Genomic DNA, 21,145 nt, shown 5'->3' on the forward strand with positions numbered 1-21,145 from the left:
AATGGTTGGTTGCACACAGAGCCACAGCAGTTGGGAGCTGGCTTGTGCATAGTGGTCTCTCGGCCGCATGTACGGCCTGTGACCAGTTGGTGGAGAGTCAGCGTCACTGTCTTTGGGACTGTCCCTCGGCCCAGCAGGTGTGGCTACGAGTTCTTCGGCTGATGCCTGCCCTCTCCACGGCTCGACAGTACACTTGGGGGGCAGCAGCTTGGTCCACCCTCACGGGCCCGGCACTTCAGTTTGAGCTATCTTCCACCAGCAAGATGATAGTGATACGGGGGGGACAACCTACACTCCAGCCTGTTACAGATCTTACTCCACAGGAGTGGAGCAGTGAGAGGGAGGAGTGTTGGGAGCTCATCAGCGGCTTAGCTCTCTGGTTCATCTGGCGGGCCTGCTGTTTCCGCATCTTTGAGGCTCGCCTTGTGCCACCAGCAGAGACTGTTCGTGACTTTTGGCTAGAGCTGATCCATACTCTCAGAGGACAGCTTGAGGGACTACAGGGCAGCTCCGACCGCATGCGGGAGCGCCGAGAGGCTTTCCTTCGACTCTGGCGCCCTGGGCCTTTTTACACCATGGTCCAGGGGGTGCTCAAATGGCACTACTGTCCACCTGTGTGGCTTTTCCCTCCTCCCATCTCTTGATTTAGCCCCATTGTATATATGCTGTTTTTTCATTAGGAGAGTCTCCCCATCATGCTTGTTGTAGCTCTCTCCTGCAGAGGTGGATGTAGCCCTATGGGCAGTTTTCATTAACTAATAGAAGGATCTTTTTCTCGGAAAAAAAAAAAACATCATCTATGCATAGAGATGGTGGGAGTCACGTAGCTTAAAGGTGCGATTTATGCCTTTAAGTGGGAGGTTGTTGGGTTAAAGGCCTAAATAACCCCTTTTTATACATTTTTATACTTTGTCCAGATTCATATTGAACCTGGACACATTTTTTGAAGGTCACTTATAATAAAAGTGGGAAAACCCAAAACTCACTTATTGAGTTTTCCCCAAAAACGTGAGCTCTCTCTCTCTCCCTCTTCTTCTGCTAGCGCTTCCTCTCCTGCTGCTCTTGGCCTCCCCTCTCTGCACACACACTGCACTTCCTCGCGTGCTCTTTCACTTGCACACACCGCCACGCGCTCATCAAGAGGGTCACCCGGACAATCCTTGGTTAGAGGAGCAGATGCAGCACACTCGACAGGCACTGACCACCATTGAGGAGCGGCGTCGCATGTATGCTTTTCATCAACAAGCATCTGAGTGGACCCACGTGGGCGACAGAGTTATGGGTGAGTTCTTTAAGACTGTGAGGCCTCTCCACACGTGCACAAGTGTCAGCGAGTTGAGAGACCGTCGGATGGGTCAGTTGCTTCAAAGCCTGAGGATATGCGTGCAATTGATGCTAGAGATGCCTCTCCAGCTAGAGCAGCTCAATGAGGCCCTTAGGGCACTTCCTAGAGGTAGCTACCCAAGGGAGGATGGTTCGACTTCTAGCTTCTTGGAGTGCTGGGAGGTGCTTGGGTCAGATCTTCGAACGCCTATGTCACGTGCACATCTAACCCTATGTGCATGTGAACAAGCTGACCTACTAGGGTTCAGGTAGCCTAGTAAGTGTTCTAGCACCCTTGTGAGCCTGTACGCAAGACGTGCATTTACAAGCACTTAAAGTAGCTACATACCCTCTGATTGCACACCATTAGTACCCAGCATGGGCATCAATACCCAGCATAAGCATAGCACCGCATGGGAAGCACCACCTACCGCCTTGACTTCCATGGTTATTTGGGCTAAAAATCCTCTTTTGAGAAAGCAAAAAAACATAAGAAGCATGTACGCTTTGAAGTATTGTCCACTTCGTCCTCAACTTCTTTTGACAGCTCGGACAGCTCATCCTTTTCTGACTCGAGTGATAAGGACAAAAAGGGCAAGAAACGGCGAGCGGACTATATGTCTTATTCAAAAAAAGAAGCACTTTTACAGAGCTAATCAATACGATTTTCTTGACGACAAGGGCAAGAAGGCCAAGGAATTCAAAGAGGGTGGACAAGCGGTAAAGTTTAAAACCTTTAGGGTTTCGAGATGTTCCTAAGGCTTTAGCCTTTATTCAACAGTTTGATATAGCATTTTTTGGAGGCCGCAATACAAAGCACTCAAAGATTAGACGAGCAGCATCCTTTTTGGAAGGCAATGCTCGGACATGGTGGTCCACTCTTTTATTAAGAAAAGAAGCACCGCCAGAGTGGCTAAAATTCAAGAAACTTCATGGCTCACTCAAGAGTATAAACGAGATGGGAGAACCGATTGGAACCATCTTTGGATGATCAGGGGTGACACTTTGGATGATTATTGTGAAAGATTTTGGGATACTTTCCTTCAACTTCTTCATTCAAGAAGATCAGTTTGAAGGAGCACATCGAGAGGTTTGGTTGTTGACTCCCAAAAGAAATTCAAGACTACTGCCTTTAGAAGAAGTCAGAGTCCATTCAACAATTGATGGGACATGCCAAGCGGGGATTCGCTATGCATTTGGGTAACTTGACTTTCGCACCAGATAAACCTTCGACGAGTCAGAACAGAAACAGAAGACAAACAAATACACGAACTCGACTAACAGAAGAACAGAAAGATACACGATCTCAACAGACAGAAGACCAGAAAGATGAATATTTCAAAGCAGGAAAGTGTTTTGAATGTGGAGAACCAAGGACATAATGTTGCACGGTGCCCCAACAAGGCACAAGAATGAGGATGACACACAGAATGGAAATACAACGGGACGAGGAGATACTCATTCCAGGTTAGATTTTAAATAGAACATTATGGATGAATTAGCATTATTTTGTTGTATGAATTTATGAAATAAGACTTTTTGGAGGAAGATTTTGAATGAAACCAATGTTGTATAGAAGAACCTGTTATTTGTAAGCATATAACACGATTATGAATATGATGATGATGATGGGTTTGGAGCAGTGATAGCTCCCGGATGAACCTCAAATGAAAAAGAGCGAGAAGATACTCGTTCTGGAACACATACTGGCTTTCCAAGACATGAAAGAGAAAGGTAAAGTGAATGGCGGTTCTTAGTTAAGAACCATCCAGTATTGAATGCGAAATGGAAGGAGGAGGAGGACCTAGCAAATACTCCTCAAATTTGGAACTTTACCTAGACGCTTTTGGTCTAGCTTTGCCTATTCCAAGAGTTCCTACAGATCAGCAGGTTAAATCTGGTGCAAGTGGGACTGCACAAGAGAGGAGTTACTCCGCTCCTTTGTCACAGATTACCTAAATGGAATAAAGTCACTGGGTTCCTTTGGGAGTTCAGAAATACTGATATGCTGACAATATTTTGCTGATGACTTTATGAGAGAAGTACTTCAAAATGGGAATCCCCGGAAATGATTACTCGCACACTACAGTGCTTGAGTCAAAAATCTGTATAGATATGCTCGCAATATGGGATTGGACATAAGTAAGGTCAGGCATGGATCTAGATGCGATTACTAAATACGTTGCTGGCAATCATGGTTTAAGATTTGCAATGAATTTTATGTGATGTGATGTCATGTGATGTTATTGTCGTCTTTGTACAAGTGTTAGATTTGTGTCGTCTAGTGTGTCAGTACTTAGAGTCAGTGTCTACTGAACTAGTTTATGGCTTATGTATGATTGTGCAGGTGTAATCAAGGGCGATCACGATTCTTTCAAGAGGGGGCTATGTCAAAAATTGATGAGGTGGCATGACCACCCGCCGCGGACAGATGCTAACGTGGACAGACAGTACGGTAGCTAACATGGCAGATAGTACCGACATCCGAAAAGACGTCCGAAAATTGCGTTGATAGGTTGCTAACATGGCAGTACGAAACCATGTAAAACGCGTTGCTGACGTGGCACAACTATACGGAATTCCGCAAAAAGCATTAATGCTTTTGAGCCAGTTTTGGGAATTATTGCTTTTGGAACACTGTGCTTTTGGGGCTCTACTTTTGGCATCCCTTGTAAGAATAAAAGAGCCATAAGGGCCTCCCTCTTTAGAGCATCTGGACGTAGAGTTTGAGAGCAGAGGACCCTTCAAGCATTGTACTTTGCTCAAAGGTTAATATAAAAGAAATACCGAAAGGGGCGCCAGTCTTTGGGGCCAATCTCTCTTGGCACGAAACTACGTCCGACAGTATCAACCAAAATTGAACTGTGATTTTAAAGTTGTGAAGTATTTTAAGTGATTCTCTCTCGTGTCGCGACAAGTTTTAGACTTGGGGTGCCCAAGTTGGTGACATTGGTGCCATATGTGCCTACTGATCGGAAAAATTAGCCATGCCAAAATTGCCCTGTGGCACCCCAAACTGGCCCAGATTGCATCGAAACCCTTCCTGCATGCCAATGTTACCATACATGGGGTTTCACATCATGCCCTGCATACCCCCAAACATTGTTCACGCCTTCAAGGATCTTCTCCATAAAACAAAGGCTCTTGATGACCCTACGATCATCGTGCAGATGTTGTACCTTTTTGGATTGTCGTCAGCATATCGAAAAGAGGCTTCAAGCAATCCAATTACATCTATGAGTTTGCTAAGAATTATGATAATACCTTGGCGGCTTCTAAAGGTGGCCCGATGGATGGGGAGACAAGAATGACAGAAAATCAAAGGCACCCCGTATGGACGATCAAAAGAAGAATTATTGTTTCGATTGCCACCAGACTGGACACTTCACTGGCCATAAGGTGTGTCCCAAGCAAGAGAAGAAGCCATCTACCTCTGCAACGGGGACTACTTCACTAAACGCCATCGACAATCCAAGTACACTGTCTTCTTTTGAATCAGAGATTTTTCATGTTAATGCATGTATCTGCCCAGGTTGTCACATTAATAAGGTTGTGTTTGGCCAGCATGATCTTCCTGGCGTTAAAGGAGAGATCAATGGCCATGCCGTGAAGGTCTTATTGCTCATAATCTTAGTTCTTCCCGCGTGTTACGGGCTTTTAAGCTCGACAGACATCACCCACAGACCATCCGTATATGGTCCATTGTGCGGAAGGTAGAAGCGATAAATGGACTAAGGCTATGTTGCGACTCGACCTCAAAATCCAACGTTACCACGAAGTCTTGGACTTCCGTATGATGGGCTTTGAGCATGTCGATATTAATTTAGGTGTGCGATGGTTTTACGATAAGATAGCTTCTTTGTATATTGATTATACATCGCATACAGTTTTCTTTGAGCTTAATGGTGTGTACCATGTGGTCGAGGGATCTCCTTCTTCCCTGACCGCCAATTATGATGTAACTATGCTTCAGCTATTGGATTCAATGTGTTGTCTCCCGATCCCAATGTACACCTTGCAGTTTGTTGGGTTAGAATTTCTATTGTTAATTTTCCATCTCATTGTCATTCTCTTATTTCAAAACTAATATTATTGCATCAAAAACTTCAAAGTCTTTGTCTGATCATGATGTAGCTGTTAAGCGTTATTTGGATTCCGTTTTGACTCCGCCGGATTTACTAGATGGGCTTCCGCCGTCTCGTGGATCCAATCTTGATCACAAGATAGAGCTTTTTCTTGTAGCCATCCCGTCTCTCGACAACGTGTTACCTTATACGTTCAACCCAAAAGAGGAGGGGGAGATAGCAGGCAGCTTCAAGCCTATCTTGCCAAAGGTTTTATTGAACCTAGAAAGTTTCCATGGGGCACTCTGGTTCTTCTCGCCAAAAGGATAGAGGGATGTGCTTCTACGTAGATTACAAAGGTCTCAATAAGGTCACCGTCAAGAATAAATGTCCGTTACCTCGCATAAACGACCTTGTAGAACGACTCTCACGCGCTCCTTATTTCACTAAAATCGATCTACATTCTGGGTACCATCAAATACAAATACATCCGCGTGATGTCCCATAGACCGCGTTTCATACACGGTATGGACATTACCAGTTTTTGGTTTACCCTTAGGGTCAACCAATGCTCCTGCCACTTTCCAACAGATGATAAATGATGTCTTTCGTCCGTCTCTGGGAAAGTAGCTTGTTGTGTTCCTCGACGACATCTTGATCTATAGTAAAACACTCAAGGAGCATCTGCAACATCTTCGTCCCGTCTCGCGTATTTTCAGACGGGAAAAGTTGTATCCGAAGCAAACTAAGTGCGAATTTTTTCGCACAGAGTTGATGTATTTGGGTCATTCCATCTTCGTTGATGGCACTCGCATTGATTCCGAATTCTTCGCCCGATAAGGCAAGTGAAATCCTTTTTGGCTTTTACTGGCTTCTTTTGGACTACAAAACCCTTTACTCGTCTGTCAATGGGCGTCCAAAGCAAAAAGCATATTGTTAGTCCATCTGTTTGATGGACCCATAAGCTTGATCAATATTTCCAAACATTGACGCAACTTGTTCCTACTGCACCGATGTTGCAAATTATGGATCCGAACAAACTCTTTGTGGTGGAAACGGATGCAAGTGATTATGCAATCGACGCCATCTTAAACCAAGATGGGCGGCTTGTAGCATTTGAAAGTCGCAAGCTCACGCACATGCAGACACGTTATTTCACACAAGAGAGGAATTGTTGGCGGTCATTCATGCTTTGAAGGTTGGGCACCATTAAATCTTTGATGCCCACATCGTGGTATGGACAGATCACCATTCTTTGAAATATCTCTATGATCAATCCGACCTTTGTGGTCAAAAGGCAAGGTGGGCAGAACTCATGCAAGAGTTCGATTTCAAGATACGTTATCGTAAGGGTGCTACGAATATGGTAGTCGATGCCCTTAGTAAGATCTCTAAGGTAAATACTCTTTCGTTTGCTGAAATTTTGACCAACTGCTTTCTCTCTCAAAGGGCGTTGCCAAAACGATCGTCACTTTGGTGCAATCTGGCAACGAGTATAAGACGGAATATGTAGCCCGAAAAGCTATGGCGATCCGGACGCCCTTGGGCTAGCTACGGAGAGAGAGGTAGCAGAGAAGTATTCCATTCGCAACGGATTGCTTTTCAAGCAAGGCAAAGTGTGTGTGCCTATCAATGAGATATGTGCAAGCAAATTTTGTTTAAGTGTCATGATGCACCAAGTGCAGGACACCCTCACATACACCGTACTTTGGCCTTGGTTGGCATTATTTCTATTGGCCGCATATGAAAGCTTTTGTCAAAAAGTATGTGCGGGAATGCATGCAATCTCGGCTCAACAAAGTTGAGCGTCAAAAGCGTGTTGGCCTATTACATCCCTTGCAAATTCCCGCTAGTAAATGGACAAGCATTTCGTGGATTTTGTAGTTGGATTACCCACGACCAACCGTGGTTATGATGGCCATTTGGGTCGTCGTCAATACTCACGAAGATGGCGCCATTTGTCCCTACACGTTCCACCGTAAAGAGCCACAAATTAGCTCAGCCCTTTGTGAAATAATTATACAAATTACATGGTTTTCCCAATGAAATTGTGAGTAATCGTCATTCAAAATTCACAAGCAATTTCTAGCAAATAGTCTTCCAGATCGAGACCTGTTTGTGCTTTTCTTCCTCAGATCATCTTGAAACTGACGAACAGACCAAACGCATGAATTAAACCATGGAGGACATGCTACGAGCATACGTCTCCCGACGCTACCAATCGCCACTAGATTCAAGGGAATCAAGATGCGAAACCGTAGCTGATTTCTTGCGCATATGCAGAAAATGCTCCAGATCACAAAAGAGAGCATAAAGAAGGCGCAAGATCGTGCCACTTTTTATGCTAATCAACATCGACAGACCCACGAATTCCAAGAGGGCATGTGGGTCTACCTTATAGTACCAAAGGATTCCGAAACAATCCGGATTGGTCCATGCTCGAAATTATCTTCTCGCTATTGTGGTCTTATTCTCATCACAAAGGGATAAGTGGGGTTTCGTACGAGCTGGCCTTCCCTCAAACGCTAATCAACATCGGCAAACCCGCGAATTCCAGGAGGGCATGTGGGTCTACCTTAGGGTACCAAAGGATTCCAAAATGATCCGAGCTGGTCCATGCTCGAAATTATCTTCTCGCTATCATGGTCTGTTTCAGATCACAAAGAGGATAAGTGGGGTTTCTTACGAGCTGGCCTTGCCTCAAGGCATTGCTATTCATCCCGTGTTCCACGTGAGAGGTCTGAAAGAGCGGTTGGGGCAGGATGATTTAGTGATTCCTCTCGAGGAAGTTCCAAATTTGCACCCGTTATAGTCCACTTGAACCCAAATCGGTTCTCGATCAAAAGGTCCGCAAGTCTCGCAAGACTTTGTACCCCGATTATTTAATCAATCAGAAACACCGTCGTGAATCCCAAGCAAATCATTAAGGAATCGCATGGCAAGGGGGAGGGAGCAGGAGCGCTAACAAGGGAGAGAGAGATCGCTGAGAAAACGTTGGACACAGAGAGACTGATGGTGGTCAGAAAATGTTAGAGAGAGGGTGTGGCAACACACAGAGAAAACGCTAACATGGAGAAAACGCTAGAGAGTGAGTGTGTCCAAACGCTAAAGCTCTACACTAATAACATATGCCAAAAGTACAAACCGGTGGGTTCCATATATAGGCAAATCTCAGATTGCCTACTGCAAAACCCCATGATCCTAATAAATGGCTAATAAATGCTAATAAATATGTAAACTCACTGAAAGTGACCTGACACACATATTTAGTAGTAGAATTGCAGAACACTCGAGATTCTATTCCAGGAACGGGGGTCCCGCCTCATGCCAACCTATTGGGTGAGCAACATCGTGGAGTGCATCGTTGAGAACGCATGTGTCTACCTCAGATACGGCCAGGCACAGACACAAAACAACCCTCACTCCCTAATTTGCTCCTGGGAGATACTGGAGCTATCACCGGAAACGAAACTAAACTCTTAACATGTCAAATTTTATGTAATGCAAAGGGTCAAAGCCCCACTAGAGAGAGAGAGAGAGAGAGAGAGAGAGAGAGAGAGACGCCCATAGGGTCCCAACCCTCTCAAGGGCGACTGACTCAACTCGAGAGAGACTACCGCCACAACAACTCTTCAAGATAAAGCACCTCGGTCCTCTATTACTTATTGGATGCAAGAATGAGAATGAGAACTGAATCGATGTGGGCTGCATGTGGCCCCCACCTGGTGGATCTGGGGCTTATTTGCACACCTGGTATTAGAGGGTTCAAGGGCTGAATGCTAGCTGCAAAAACGCAAATCTGAGACATAGATACGCAGCAAACCTGAGGGCGTTTTGGCTGCCAATGATGAGGGAGAATGGGGCAGCAGTCAGCACCTCCAATGACTGATCGCCAAAGTTGAAAACGCAGCAGCAAGAGAATGGGGATTTGGATCAGCAAATTACGAGGGATGTAGGGAGGGCAATGGAGCAAAAAAAAGCCAAGGCTCTCTCCCAGATGGATGCACCAAATGATTAGTAGGGGGGTGCTTTTGAATGGGTTTTTACACCTACAGTTTTCAGTGGCTTAAGCTTAGCTCTCTCTCTCTCTCTCTCTCTCTCTCTCTCTCTCTCTCTCTCTCTCTCTCTCTGTGTGTGTGTGTGTGTGTGTGTGTGTGTGTGTGTGACCATGGAGGAGATTGATGAGATCCGCCAGCGACCAATGCTGCATCTTTTGTGATCTGAGAATTAGCTATCCCACTTAGCTGGATCTTTTGTAATCTGTGATTTAGCTATCCCGCCTAGCTGCTTAGATACCTAGCTGTTTCGGATTCCATAGCATTTTATTCAGTCATTTTATTTTGTCATTTTTGTTACTCACTTCGTATCAGATCCACCACATTGTAACTTTCTGGTCTCATAGGTCATTCTGGCCTTCTGAAGACCTTAATATAACATGTCATTTCATTTCATTTCATCTCTCTCTCTCTCTCTCTCTCTCTCTCTCTCTCTCTCTCTCTCTCTCTCTCTCTCTCTCTCTCTCTCTCTCTCTCTCTCTCTCTCTCTCTCTCTCTCTCTCTCTCTCTCTCTCTCTCTCTCACACACACACACGCACGCACACGAACACCTATGTAAAAGGGTGCCATTACAATTCTGCCACTACAAAAACATGATAAACATGTTCATTTAACAAACAATTGCAAACAACCATAAAAAGCATTCTCAAGGAGTCTTGACATACCAATTTCGGAGGGTCATCATAATCAAAAGAGTAGGCTGGGCCAAGCAAGTCATCCAAACTTCTTCCCACTCCACTGCCACCCTGTAAAGAAACATTAAAGCAACAGCTTCAGTAACATAATTATAGCTTTGTTAAATCACTCCCCCGTTAACAAGATCTAAACACTTGCTCAGCTACATTCTAGCCGACACATAAAACAAAACTCATTCAAGAGGAATTCTATGCACGCAAGGCCAAAGTAAGTATACTGCCATGTAGGACTCTATAAACTAAGAGAGGGGTTTCAATTGCTTGAGAAGGCGATGGAGGACTCAGGACAGTGTTAGAATACTCAATCCATAGGTGCTTGGGATTACACCTTGTGTTGGAGAACTATTTCCAAGGTGAAGATATATAGTTCAACTAGGCTCAATGTCATTAAGCATAGTATAAATCATCACAAATGGCATTAGAATCCTTGAGAAGCTTAGCAACAAATACAGACCATTGCTATGCTCAGACAACCCCATCGTTCCACTTTGAAATGTAGCAACTTGTAGAGACACACATAGACACATACCCCTCCTCATTAAGTATAGAGGGCCCCTCCTTCAACTTGATCCACATTCAGCTGAACAAGGTCATCATATACTACATAGTAAACCGGATACTCAGAAAACATGGAGCTCCCTCCTAAACCCTCTGTGCGGACAAAGCAGTCATATACAGCTTCAGCAATTTCTGGCACATCCATATTCAAAAGCAAGGCGCGAGCATTCTCTTAAGCCAAAGCACTTCTGCACCAAATTTGTTAAAAGATGAAGAGGGCATAAGCAGCTATTAAGCTTCAATATCTCAAATACAGTTACAATCCAATAAAAATTTGAAAGACTTATTTCACAAAAAACATAGATAACAACCAACATCCATCAATAAGAATTCGAGACACTTCCTTCACAAAAACAAACCAAGATCCATCTACACTGGAATTGACACTTCTCGTTAAACAGAAGTTATCACCTAGTGACCCCACATAGAGCATAAACCTACTAAAAATAAAAACAAACCTGTACAGAGAGTCCCATGGGCTTGTTTATGGCAATGATGTGGTCATCCTACACACACAAAATGCCAGGACTAAGCTACAAAATCTTGTAACAATTGTACAAACAAGGCCGAAAGAAAGTAACAGACAAAAATATTTAAACGATAAAAAATCTATCGAACATATACCAGGTGAAGGACTAACTCCCTTGCCCATTCTATATCATCTTGGGTTGGCTTGTATATCCTTCTCATTAAACTTGGCTTTCTACCTCCATCATCTACAGCATCAGTTGCTTCTACTTTGTCTGCAATTTGTTGTACTGCAAACCTCTTCAAATATAAAATGGAGCCTTCTGGTAAAACGTCTTTTCTAGTTACCTGTAAATATGATAATGAACCATCCACTGAAGCGATCAGTCTTCAAGATGAGCATGTCCACGTGGGATAGGTGATGTGTGTCATGGTTTTTTTCTTTCTTTCGGGGCGGGGGGGGAGGGGGGGGGGGGGTTGGGTTTGGGAGTTGTCTGGTTTCACCTGCAACCCTCAATAAGTGTCCTTTGTTTCTCCCTCTCTCATTCTTAGTTTCAGAATTTAGAAAGGTCTTATGTGCTGTAATAAATCTTAGATTTCAATAATTTTCTTTCAATTTAACCTCTAAGAAAAGAGCAAGAGTGATATTCATGTTGTTAATCATATTTTTGTGTATGTAACCTGGTATTGTTGGTGTTTTGTGCTCTAAAAATGAGGTCTCTGGTAGCCTATTTTCTGCTCTTTGAAGGCTCTCGTCAACCTTCCTCCCGTCAATAGTCGTTGCACCAAATCTTACAAACTTAATCTGCTTTTGCACAAAGGAGTTAGGGAGCCTCTCTTCAAGCGCAGCTCACCTCTCTTCAACAAGCTGAGCACAGCCTTCTTATTAGTGGCACCACTTTGAATCGCCAATCGTGTCCCACCGCATACCTTCTTCCCATAGAAACATGGGTGGGGAATGGGAGCGGAGAATGGGGTCGGGGAACGGGAGTGGAAAAAGTTAGGGAAAGGGGTCAGTGCACGAGACTGAAAAAATATAGATAGTCTTTTTTTCAAGCTACACGTATGTTATACAGAGCTAACAACACTTCGAGCATTCAATTGCACCAAAATAGACAAGAAACATGACTCATGATAGCAAAATACGCAGATAAAACATCGATGGCGTAATGGCATTAGTAGCGCAGTTGAGCCCATTAGTCTCTCTCTCTCTCTCTCTCTCTCTCTCTCTCTCTCTCTCTCTCTCTCTCTCTCTCTCTCTTTCAAATGTCGTGTCTCTTTCTACCTCAGTGATCATCTCTCTTCTCCACAGGTGCCTTGTTCTTGTTTGTGGCATTGCAGTTGTTCAGATCGTAGTCGAGATGTCCGCCAGATCACGAGCCAGTTCTTGTCTTCATTACATCTTCCGCTGCCACCTTTGACATGGTATCAGAGTCCTCGGTGACAAGACCACCATGGATGCTTGGATTTGGCTGATCTAGTGCCGTTTTGAAGTTGATTGAGAGAGAAAAAGCTTGCTAGTTTTTCCTGTTTTTCCTCCAAGTTTGGGGCAGATTTGGGTATGTGGCGGCTATGGACCCGCATCTTCCCCATCTTCACCCTTGTTTACCCCGACCTCTCTTCACCGAAGGGAACCTGATGGAGGTTTCAGGATGGGTAGCAATGCTGAATTGCTTTTATTTTCCAAGATGGCATCATGTTACCGAGCTTTCCCAACAAGGGGAGCAAGCATGCAGTTGTTGGATCCAGAGGGGGAGCTATGCATTCCCAGCTTCTTCTTCAGAGAGCAGTGTTTGGACAGCAGTAGGATCTTCTTCAACACCTCTGGCGCAAGTTTCTATGACTTGTGTTTTCTTCGAGAAATGGATTGGCAGATTTGTTGTGCCTTTTACAAATGCACGTCTTTCTTATTATTCTCGATGGAGCTACCTAATCGATGGGTAGCAGGTTGATGATTCAGTTGCACTTTTGTTCCAGATTGTGGATTATGGATGACAGAGAGGGGCCTCTTTTCTTCTTGAAGCAAAGAATGCTCTTTGATTTTTTCTTGTCCATCTAAGGATGGAAGTTCCAAGTTCTGGCTTCAATTGTCTCTTGCTCATCCGTATGCATCACTTCAGATACATGTTCCAGTGCATGTGTTGGAGTTGGCTTTGACAGGCAGAGTAAGGTATTTCTATCTCAAGAACCACTTCTTGTTTGATCATCCGACTTCAGGTGCAACATGTGGTGCCGCGGATAGCTTCGCACATTCAGGATAGAGCCACCTCATACGCCTCTGCAGGTTCTACTGCATTGGTTTCTACGTCCAGTAGGGTGGTAGTGCTCCTGGACAGTCTGGACCTGGTTCTACACCTTCTCGCCTTGACGTTACTTGTACCTATTGTGGAAAGAAAGGTCATTTTGCAGCAAAATGTTATAAACGACGGCGGGACCGCAAGAAGGATTCAGATCCTGAGGATGGGACGGCTTCTCGACAAACATCTGTCACTGCCATCTCTAGCCCTTCACAAGTTGATGGCTTCACCCTCTAGTTTCATCCACCTCCTTCTTCCCTCTTATGATCGAGATCACTTTTTGGCTTGGAGTTTGCCGGTTTACCACCTTGGCCTTCTATCCTTTTGTGTCAAAGTGCTCTGCTTCGGGGGGGGGGGCTTCTCTCTCTTCCGTCTCTCTTTTGCCGACCTCCACCCTTCTCGTCTTCCATCTTTCCCTCATATATATCCTCTTCAGCGACTTGTTCTGTTGTTAACCTCTCTATCAGCTTCCTTGTGCGACTTGATCAGCTGACCTAGCTTTGGTCATCATCACATTATTGCTGGAAGGTTCGTCGTTTTTTGTTTGGCTGGCGCTTCTTCTTTTCACACTCCAGATTTGCCAGGCGTGTTGCATCTTCTTTCTCAGAGACTCCGCATCTGTCGTTGAGGGGGGGTGTTAGATTCTTCATCTCCAGATGCTTCGCACCATGCCTACAGGATTCACACACATCACGTGCACTAGCCCTTGGTTATGGGTTGGCCACCCGTACACCTGTCGGACAGGGATCTTCAGGCACATTTAGGGTTTTGCTCAACACTTTGCCCGACCGGACCTATTCTGGTCCTTTTCCATTTTTTCCTCGTTTATGGGTTTCTTGCGCATGGTCGTTGGGGCTTCTGGTTTGCCCTACCTACTCCCTATTCTCCTATATATAGGAGGGGGGATGCACTCTCCCATTCATCTTGCCATCTTGTCTTGTACACAGCATTTTTTTGGCCATCTCAAGTTATTGGGGCTTGCCAGCCTTTTCCATCTGTCTCTTGTGTGTCCATCGCCATTGTCTCTCTCTCTCTCTCTCTCTCTCTCTCTCTCTCTCTCTCTCTCTCTCTCTCTCCAACTTCCGCTCCTCACTTTGACAATGGTTGTTTAATGGCTCCCATCCCACTGCAGGGATTAGATTCTTGGTACACTAAGGTGTACACTTTCAACGTGCATGCCTGACTCCACCATCCGCTGCAAAGTATCTTGTAGATATATCTGCATGCAACTACGAAGTTCGAGTAAAAGTCCTTCGTTGAATTGCTTCATCTTTTCTTCCTCAAAGAGTCAGAGAGGTTCAAGAATGAAGCTACCTTTGAAAGAGTGAACCAATACCCGTTTACGTGATCAGTGTCTCGCTCATGCTCCTTTTGGGAAAACCAATCCCAATCTTCTCTGATGCCTTCCTTAAAGTATAGCGGATGGGAAAAAAACCTCAAAAAACTCAACCTTAAATTAAATCCAAGCCTTGTTTTGAGTCCCTTTCAGAGCTTTGGTATACCACCAAGTACTCGCAGTGCTTAGTCACATGCCTCATCTTCAAATCTTCTTAAAAATTGTAGATTGCAAAGGCAACTTCAAATTGTCAAATGAAAGCGGCGACATCTTCTCTTCCGTCAAAAGTATCAAACTTGCCCGGAGTGTTATGAGGTCTAAGAATCTTCATATCCTTTTGGCTATGTTTCTAGACTTGGTGTTTATGGATATTTTAAAAGAGGAGTGAGGTGAGCTTGTGGATGATAGGTAAAGTTCTTTTAAATTTCTATGAACTTCAACAGAAGAATTTGTCTCACTTCTAGGTTCTCAAGGATCTCGAGCATTCCGCTCCTCAGATTCTCTAGGTTCTTCAGCATCGTGGTCTTGTCGCCTTCTCTGAGAATCCCAAGTCTTGTCGACTTCTTACAGAGAGAATTTTCCCAACTCTGCGAGCTTTTCCTGCAAGACTTAGGGTTCCGCCTGCTTGCTTCTCTCTTGGCTTTTGTCATGGATTCTTTGTGTATCTTCGCACAGTCGTCCTCCTTTACAGAGAGAGAGGAGATGTTAGGTGCAACGGAAGTGAATGTTTGAACTTTGCTAAAGATGAGTGCTGCGAACTGTGCTCAAGGTTCCTTTTGTTCTTATAGAAGGGAGAGCCTTCCGTTCTTTATTGAGAGAGTGCAATGGACACCAACAAAGTGAATGGACACTATGCGTGAAGGTGCATGCGATTGAGAGATAGAGAAGAGAATACAACACTAGAGACGTTGTAAAACCCTCCTCCGAAGGCCCCACTCTCTATGGCGAGAGCGATCTACTTATGATTGCACAATCTGGTACAAGATGCTGATGCAAATCTAAATGGGGCTATGTCGATGTTGACAGTGTAGACGACGAGGACCAGACTATGGCTGAAAACTGAATGCTTGGGATGCTTCTTGTCGCTGAATTTGCTGATGCAAAACGCTAATTTTCCGAGGCTGGAAACGCTAGTTTTCTGAGGCTGAAAACGCTGGTTTTTTGAGGCTGAAAACGTTGGTTTATTGAAGCTGAAAACGCTGGTTTTCTGAAGCTGAAAATCTGCTGCTATCAGATTCACTGTTGGTCTGCAAATGCAAAACCTAGGCTTCTTGGTTGGTCTTGCTGCTTCCAGGGCTGATCTGCTATGCACAAAAACGCCAGGTTGTCTGTGAATGAAAACGCTAGGTCCAAAAACGCTAGCTCTGCCGATGTGGGGGGTCTTGCTGAGAAGTTGCCTGTTGAGCAAGGTGCTCCTGCTGCCTCTTCTGCCAGAAAGTGCTAGCGCTAGGTTTTTATTTACACAAACTTAGCAAAATTGCCCTACCTACTTTCCAACAAAAGTCACTTAAAAATAATAAGTGAAAAATATCAAAAATAGGAAAAATAGGTCTATGCACTGTAAAAATGCTACTGAAGGGATCTGATTGGAATCTGATGGTCATGTTGTGTGCAACCAGAGGATATGCATATAATCTAAGTGTCTGGACATGCACGGTCTGCGAACAGACTCACAAAAGTGCCAGATCACTTCCTATTCTAGACTGACTTGACTGAACTGAACCCTCGTCATGTTGTAGCTTGTCCACGGACACAAAGGGTTGGATGTGTCACGTGACAGGAGACCATGCTTTGATACCACTGTCACAAACAGGAGCGAATAACAATATAAAATGTACTCGAATAAATAGAATTTATCACTTATACTGAAGCCAATTGATAAAGAGAGAACTAGAGAGAGAGAGAGAGAGAGAGAGAGAGAGAGAGAGAGAGAGAGAGAGAAACAAACATAGTATTGGGACCCGAAGAAGGGTTGATCCCCCCTGTAAGAGTATCTTTATTATTGGGGAGAAGTCTATACAAGCACTTGAACCAAATATATTACCACGTCTGTTCTTGAATCGGACTTGATGGTTTTCAGAAGCCTCCAAAGAACTTTCAATCCTTAATCTAAATCTTTGAGAGCCAAGGTTCTCGCCCTTGGATTTCACCTTCTAGACTGTATGGCATCCCTGCAACTCTTTTCCGACTCTGTTCCTAGAGTCCTCTTCCTGCAGAACAACTCTTCTTTCTTGGACGCGAAGTCCTTCCTTGGGAATCTCAACTTTCGAATCCCAACTCAAGTCTACCACTCTCAGATCCGCGGATCTACACCAAAACTCCAGGTGTGAAACCCTTGGGCTGATCTGGCTCTAGTTCCTCAAAGCGCTTTTCTCCTGCAAAGGCTCATGCTTTCCTCTGCTCCTACGCCCTCGTGTACAGGGAGTACACCTACAAATAAACAATGAGAGATCAGAACATGGAAAACGTTACCTTTCAAGTCTCGACACTCGGAATGCAAGTCGGTTCTTGAAAAGTAACTTCCCGAAAGAGATCTCGTCGCGAAGAACCTTCTCTTCCAATCATACTCACAAAAGAGGTGTGTTCTCGGGTTCCTTCTTGTTAAACAGCTTCGTCTACGATGCTTATGGGCTGAAAACAGAAAAAACCGCAGCTTGTTACAATGAAAATACTCTCTACAGGCACTCCTTCACGATGGAACTCACCTATTCGGTCTTGGCGACATCTCGTATGCTTGGGGTAACCTTTATGGCTCGAAATCTGCAGCACCCTCCTCTTTCTACTAGCGTTGGCCTTTTTGGGTGCCTGAGAGTGAGAGAGGTCCGCTTTTATAGCTCTTGGCAGTCGGTAGGAATAGCAAGGGTCTTGCCGGTAGAAATAAGATAGAGAGGGAGCGAAGATTTAAAAAAATTCCTTGCCAGAAAGAGAGAGGGGGAGGTCGTGGGCTGCCAAGAAAAGCAAGAAAGAGGGGGCACTTATCAAGTGGGTGGTCGACCACCTTATAAAAAGGGTCTAGACTCTAAACCTCTTAAAAACTCAGTAAAACCTTATAAGCTGAAAACAATGCTAACACACTCACAACCCAAGCGTCCCTTGATGCAGTCTCATGCACAGATGCAATGCTAGCATAGACCGGGAAAGCAAGATGCTTTCCTCAAAAGCAAACTGCTATCTCAGAAAGCATCTATATTTCCTCAAAAGTTTCCTCTAAATCCATCTTCATTCAAGTGCGCTTGCTCATCCTTGTGCACAATTCTAACACAGTTTAATATTTCTCCCAACTATGGAATATTCCCTTTTCAATGCCCTTGTCACCCACCTTGTGACACATCAGGATTACCCATCACCTAGTCCTTTCTCATCAAACTTACGGTACAACCTCCTTCGCGATGCTCTATGTCACTCATCCTATGACGCATTAGAGATATCCGTTCCCGGATGGTCGAATACTTCTTCTCGATGCTCCCTGTCACCCATCCGATGTGAGGCATCAAAAGTACTTGTTCTTGGTGGTCTAGAGATATTCCCGTTCATAGTGCTCCCATCATTAGTAATTACTTTGCATGACGCACTAGAAATATATGTTCTCGGATGTCTCCAATGAGAAAAACCCTCTCACTTATAATTCCAATAAGTCATTTAGATTTATTTGTTCCTTGTGTCTCAAGCAAGAAAACCCTCTCACTTATAAATCCAATAATTCATTTAGAATTATTTTTCTATCAGATAAAGCTAATTTAGCAAAAGTATCCATCTTGTGCAGATAATTGTCAACATTTTTGGGGTGCCATTGTTCCCTCCCAACCATCTCTAGTTGTGTTTTCTCTCTCTTACTCTCTCATTGCTACCTCCCTCTTTCTCTCTATAGATCATCCTTCTCTCTGGCAATCCTCCCTTTGTAGTTTGGCTCTTGCGGATGAAGGGCGAGCAGACAGAGATCACCTCTAGGTAGGAGAGTAGATGGCAGCCCATTCGTGGAGAGTGGTCATTGCACACTTTGCTAGCTATGGACTTCTATCCACCCATGTGGGCAGTTCCTTTACATTCTAAAAGATCATGTAAACAATAATATCGCCAACATGTACGCTTGCGACTTCAGTGTATGATGTTCTTCCTCTAAATATCCAAAACATGGAGACATGAACAATATACGCTAATTAACAATAGTGGTAAGGAATTTGTAGGTAAATCCATAAAGGGTAGTTCAATCAAAAAAATTATAAAAAAACAACTTTTAGTTAGAAGTAATGATTGTCCGGCAATGCAGAAAAAATTAGAAAGACAAGAAAGTTCATGAAACCTTACCCTTTTAAGTTTAGCTCCATTGGCTTCCTCCATTTGCTTGGACTCCGAAGAGCAGACTCGTACCTGCACAAGGTGAAGTTTTTAATCAGGTCAGGTCTGCTCAAGAAAACCTCCCTAAGCCTCCAGAACTGAGAACCATGCAGCAAAAATTTCCTTTTGCCAGCATGTTTACACTAATAACAATTGTACCATCACTTGGATAACCTGAAGAGATCTGCCAGAAAATGTGTACTTTCCAAATTTACTCTACCGGCATCAGAATAGCAAGGTAGCAAACTGACAGCGCTGTCATTACATCGTGTTTGTCAGCTGCTTTTTGAAACAGTCTGCACTAAAGTAGCAACACACAATTCTTCAAGGCCTAGAGCTTGCAATTGAGCTGATTCCAATGACAGATCTTTTCATACAAGACTGATGCCTGTCAATTGCTCCTGTATGACGCCCCCCCTCTTTTCCTTCTATAGGGCCAGGTTTCTTACACACTACACTTCCACCCGCTATGTACCTCAGCAACAGCTAACCAAGGGCTTTGAGCTAAGAAATGGGCGTCCGTCTTCATACACAGTGCCAAAGAGAGCTGCACGCATTACCAAGCTTGCAGCTGACTAGGCACCAAACAACAGGGTCCTTTGGATGGAAGGTTGGAGCTGCCCAATATGGTCACTCATAGCCATTATCTCTCTCCACTAATCACATCTTACAAAACTCTCCCCACTGCATTCTTCTTGAAATAGCAATGTGTAACACCAAATACCAATTCCACATCCATCATTTTCTGCCACATTTTGATTGAAAAATGGCGCACTGTAAGTGCTTGTCACAATTTGATCACCGTTTTCAAACCAGGTGAAGACAAGAAAGTACCTGCAAGCCCCTGCATTGTCACCACCTTTCACATAATTGTCACCCTCACCGGCAGAGAGAAAGTACCTGTCGCGTGCGAAAGAGTTTCTCGATAGAAGTGTGGGAGATTTCTGGGCAGCATCGTGTGATCCACTTGATGGCAGTGAGCTCCGACTGGCCAACCACACGGGCAAGTTCTTTGACACGGGGAACAGGCGGAAGAATGACCCAATTGGCAGAATAGTCTGTCAGTGTTGCTTCTGCTGTGGTTGCCTCCTCTTCTTTTTTGATGAGCAGCTCGGAGTCGAGAAGAAGAGCGTCAGTGCTCAAGCTCTGCGAGGAGGAAAACGCAAGCTGGCGGGGTCGATGAAGTAAGGGAAAGCGGCGGGCGAGTAACATGACACGCAGGTAGGTATGCGTGCTCGATTCTGAGAAAATGGGGGAAAGGGAGAATCTGTTGAAGATGCCGATTAATTAATCGAAGGTTGGAGATGCTCTGTTAGCACTCGCTCTTGCAAGAGAAGCCTGGAGAACGAGGTCTTAGGTTTTCCATGCTCTGTGCCGACATGACTGTCCTCGCTGCTTGCAGTCATTCGAGGTGCTGCTGCAGGAAGCCGCTTTTTAGGATTATGATTTTAATTTTAAATTTTAAATTGGTATTGTGGGCACATTAAAAGATGAAATCGTTCTTCATTTTTAGACACACTAGTACTAGTATTGCCTGCGGCCTTTGGCCGTCTCTCTTTCTCTCTCTTCGGGGAGGCCTTTTCACTCTCTCGCTGAGCGCATTGGGTTCAAAGCACACTGGTCAGACTGAGGAGGGAGCAACACATGTCCGGAGGACGGGGCCAAAATCCTCTCTCTTTTAGAATAGTATAGTATTGATATAGATATAGATAGATAGATAGATATGCCTCTACTTGTGAGCTCATTGGTGAATAATTACATTAAGCAAAATTAGCACGGTTGTCAAACAAGAAGCCGCTTTTTAGAACTATGATTTTTTAATTTTATATTTTTGCAAAACTCACAATGGTGAGTGAATTATATTGACAACCACAAAAAATTACATTTGTGACATGCTCGTGCCGAGCCATGACAGCTCTTAGAGGGTCCTTATCTATGAGAGTCAGTTAAAGAGGGGTCAATTAACCTGTTCTCGGATAGATGCTCTCAAGGACTATGATTTTAATTTTAATGG

General features: G+C 44.3%; 1 protein-coding gene across 1 annotated transcript in view; it reads right to left on the minus strand.

Annotated features, from left to right (window-relative positions):
* The window catches only part of LOC147465199 (Pseudouridine synthase family protein), a 91,753-nt gene extending 71,174 nt beyond the window's left edge, over positions 1-20,579 (minus strand). Inside the window, exons 1-5 of the mRNA XM_086518811.1 lie at positions 20,032-20,579; positions 19,102-19,164; positions 11,320-11,511; positions 11,154-11,201; positions 10,108-10,188 (exon numbers count right to left, since the gene is read on the minus strand). Coding sequence (XP_086374937.1) covers positions 10,108-10,188; positions 11,154-11,201; positions 11,320-11,511; positions 19,102-19,164; positions 20,032-20,343 — 696 coding nt within the window. The 5' untranslated portion in view covers positions 20,344-20,579. The remainder of the gene's footprint in view (positions 1-10,107; positions 10,189-11,153; positions 11,202-11,319; positions 11,512-19,101; positions 19,165-20,031) is intronic.
* Positions 20,580-21,145: the final 566 nt, after the last annotated feature.

This window comes from Adiantum capillus-veneris, chromosome 1, assembly GCF_014529385.1.
Source record: "Adiantum capillus-veneris isolate H3 chromosome 1, ASM1452938v2, whole genome shotgun sequence".
NCBI classification, from domain to species: domain Eukaryota; kingdom Viridiplantae; phylum Streptophyta; class Polypodiopsida; order Polypodiales; family Pteridaceae; genus Adiantum; species Adiantum capillus-veneris.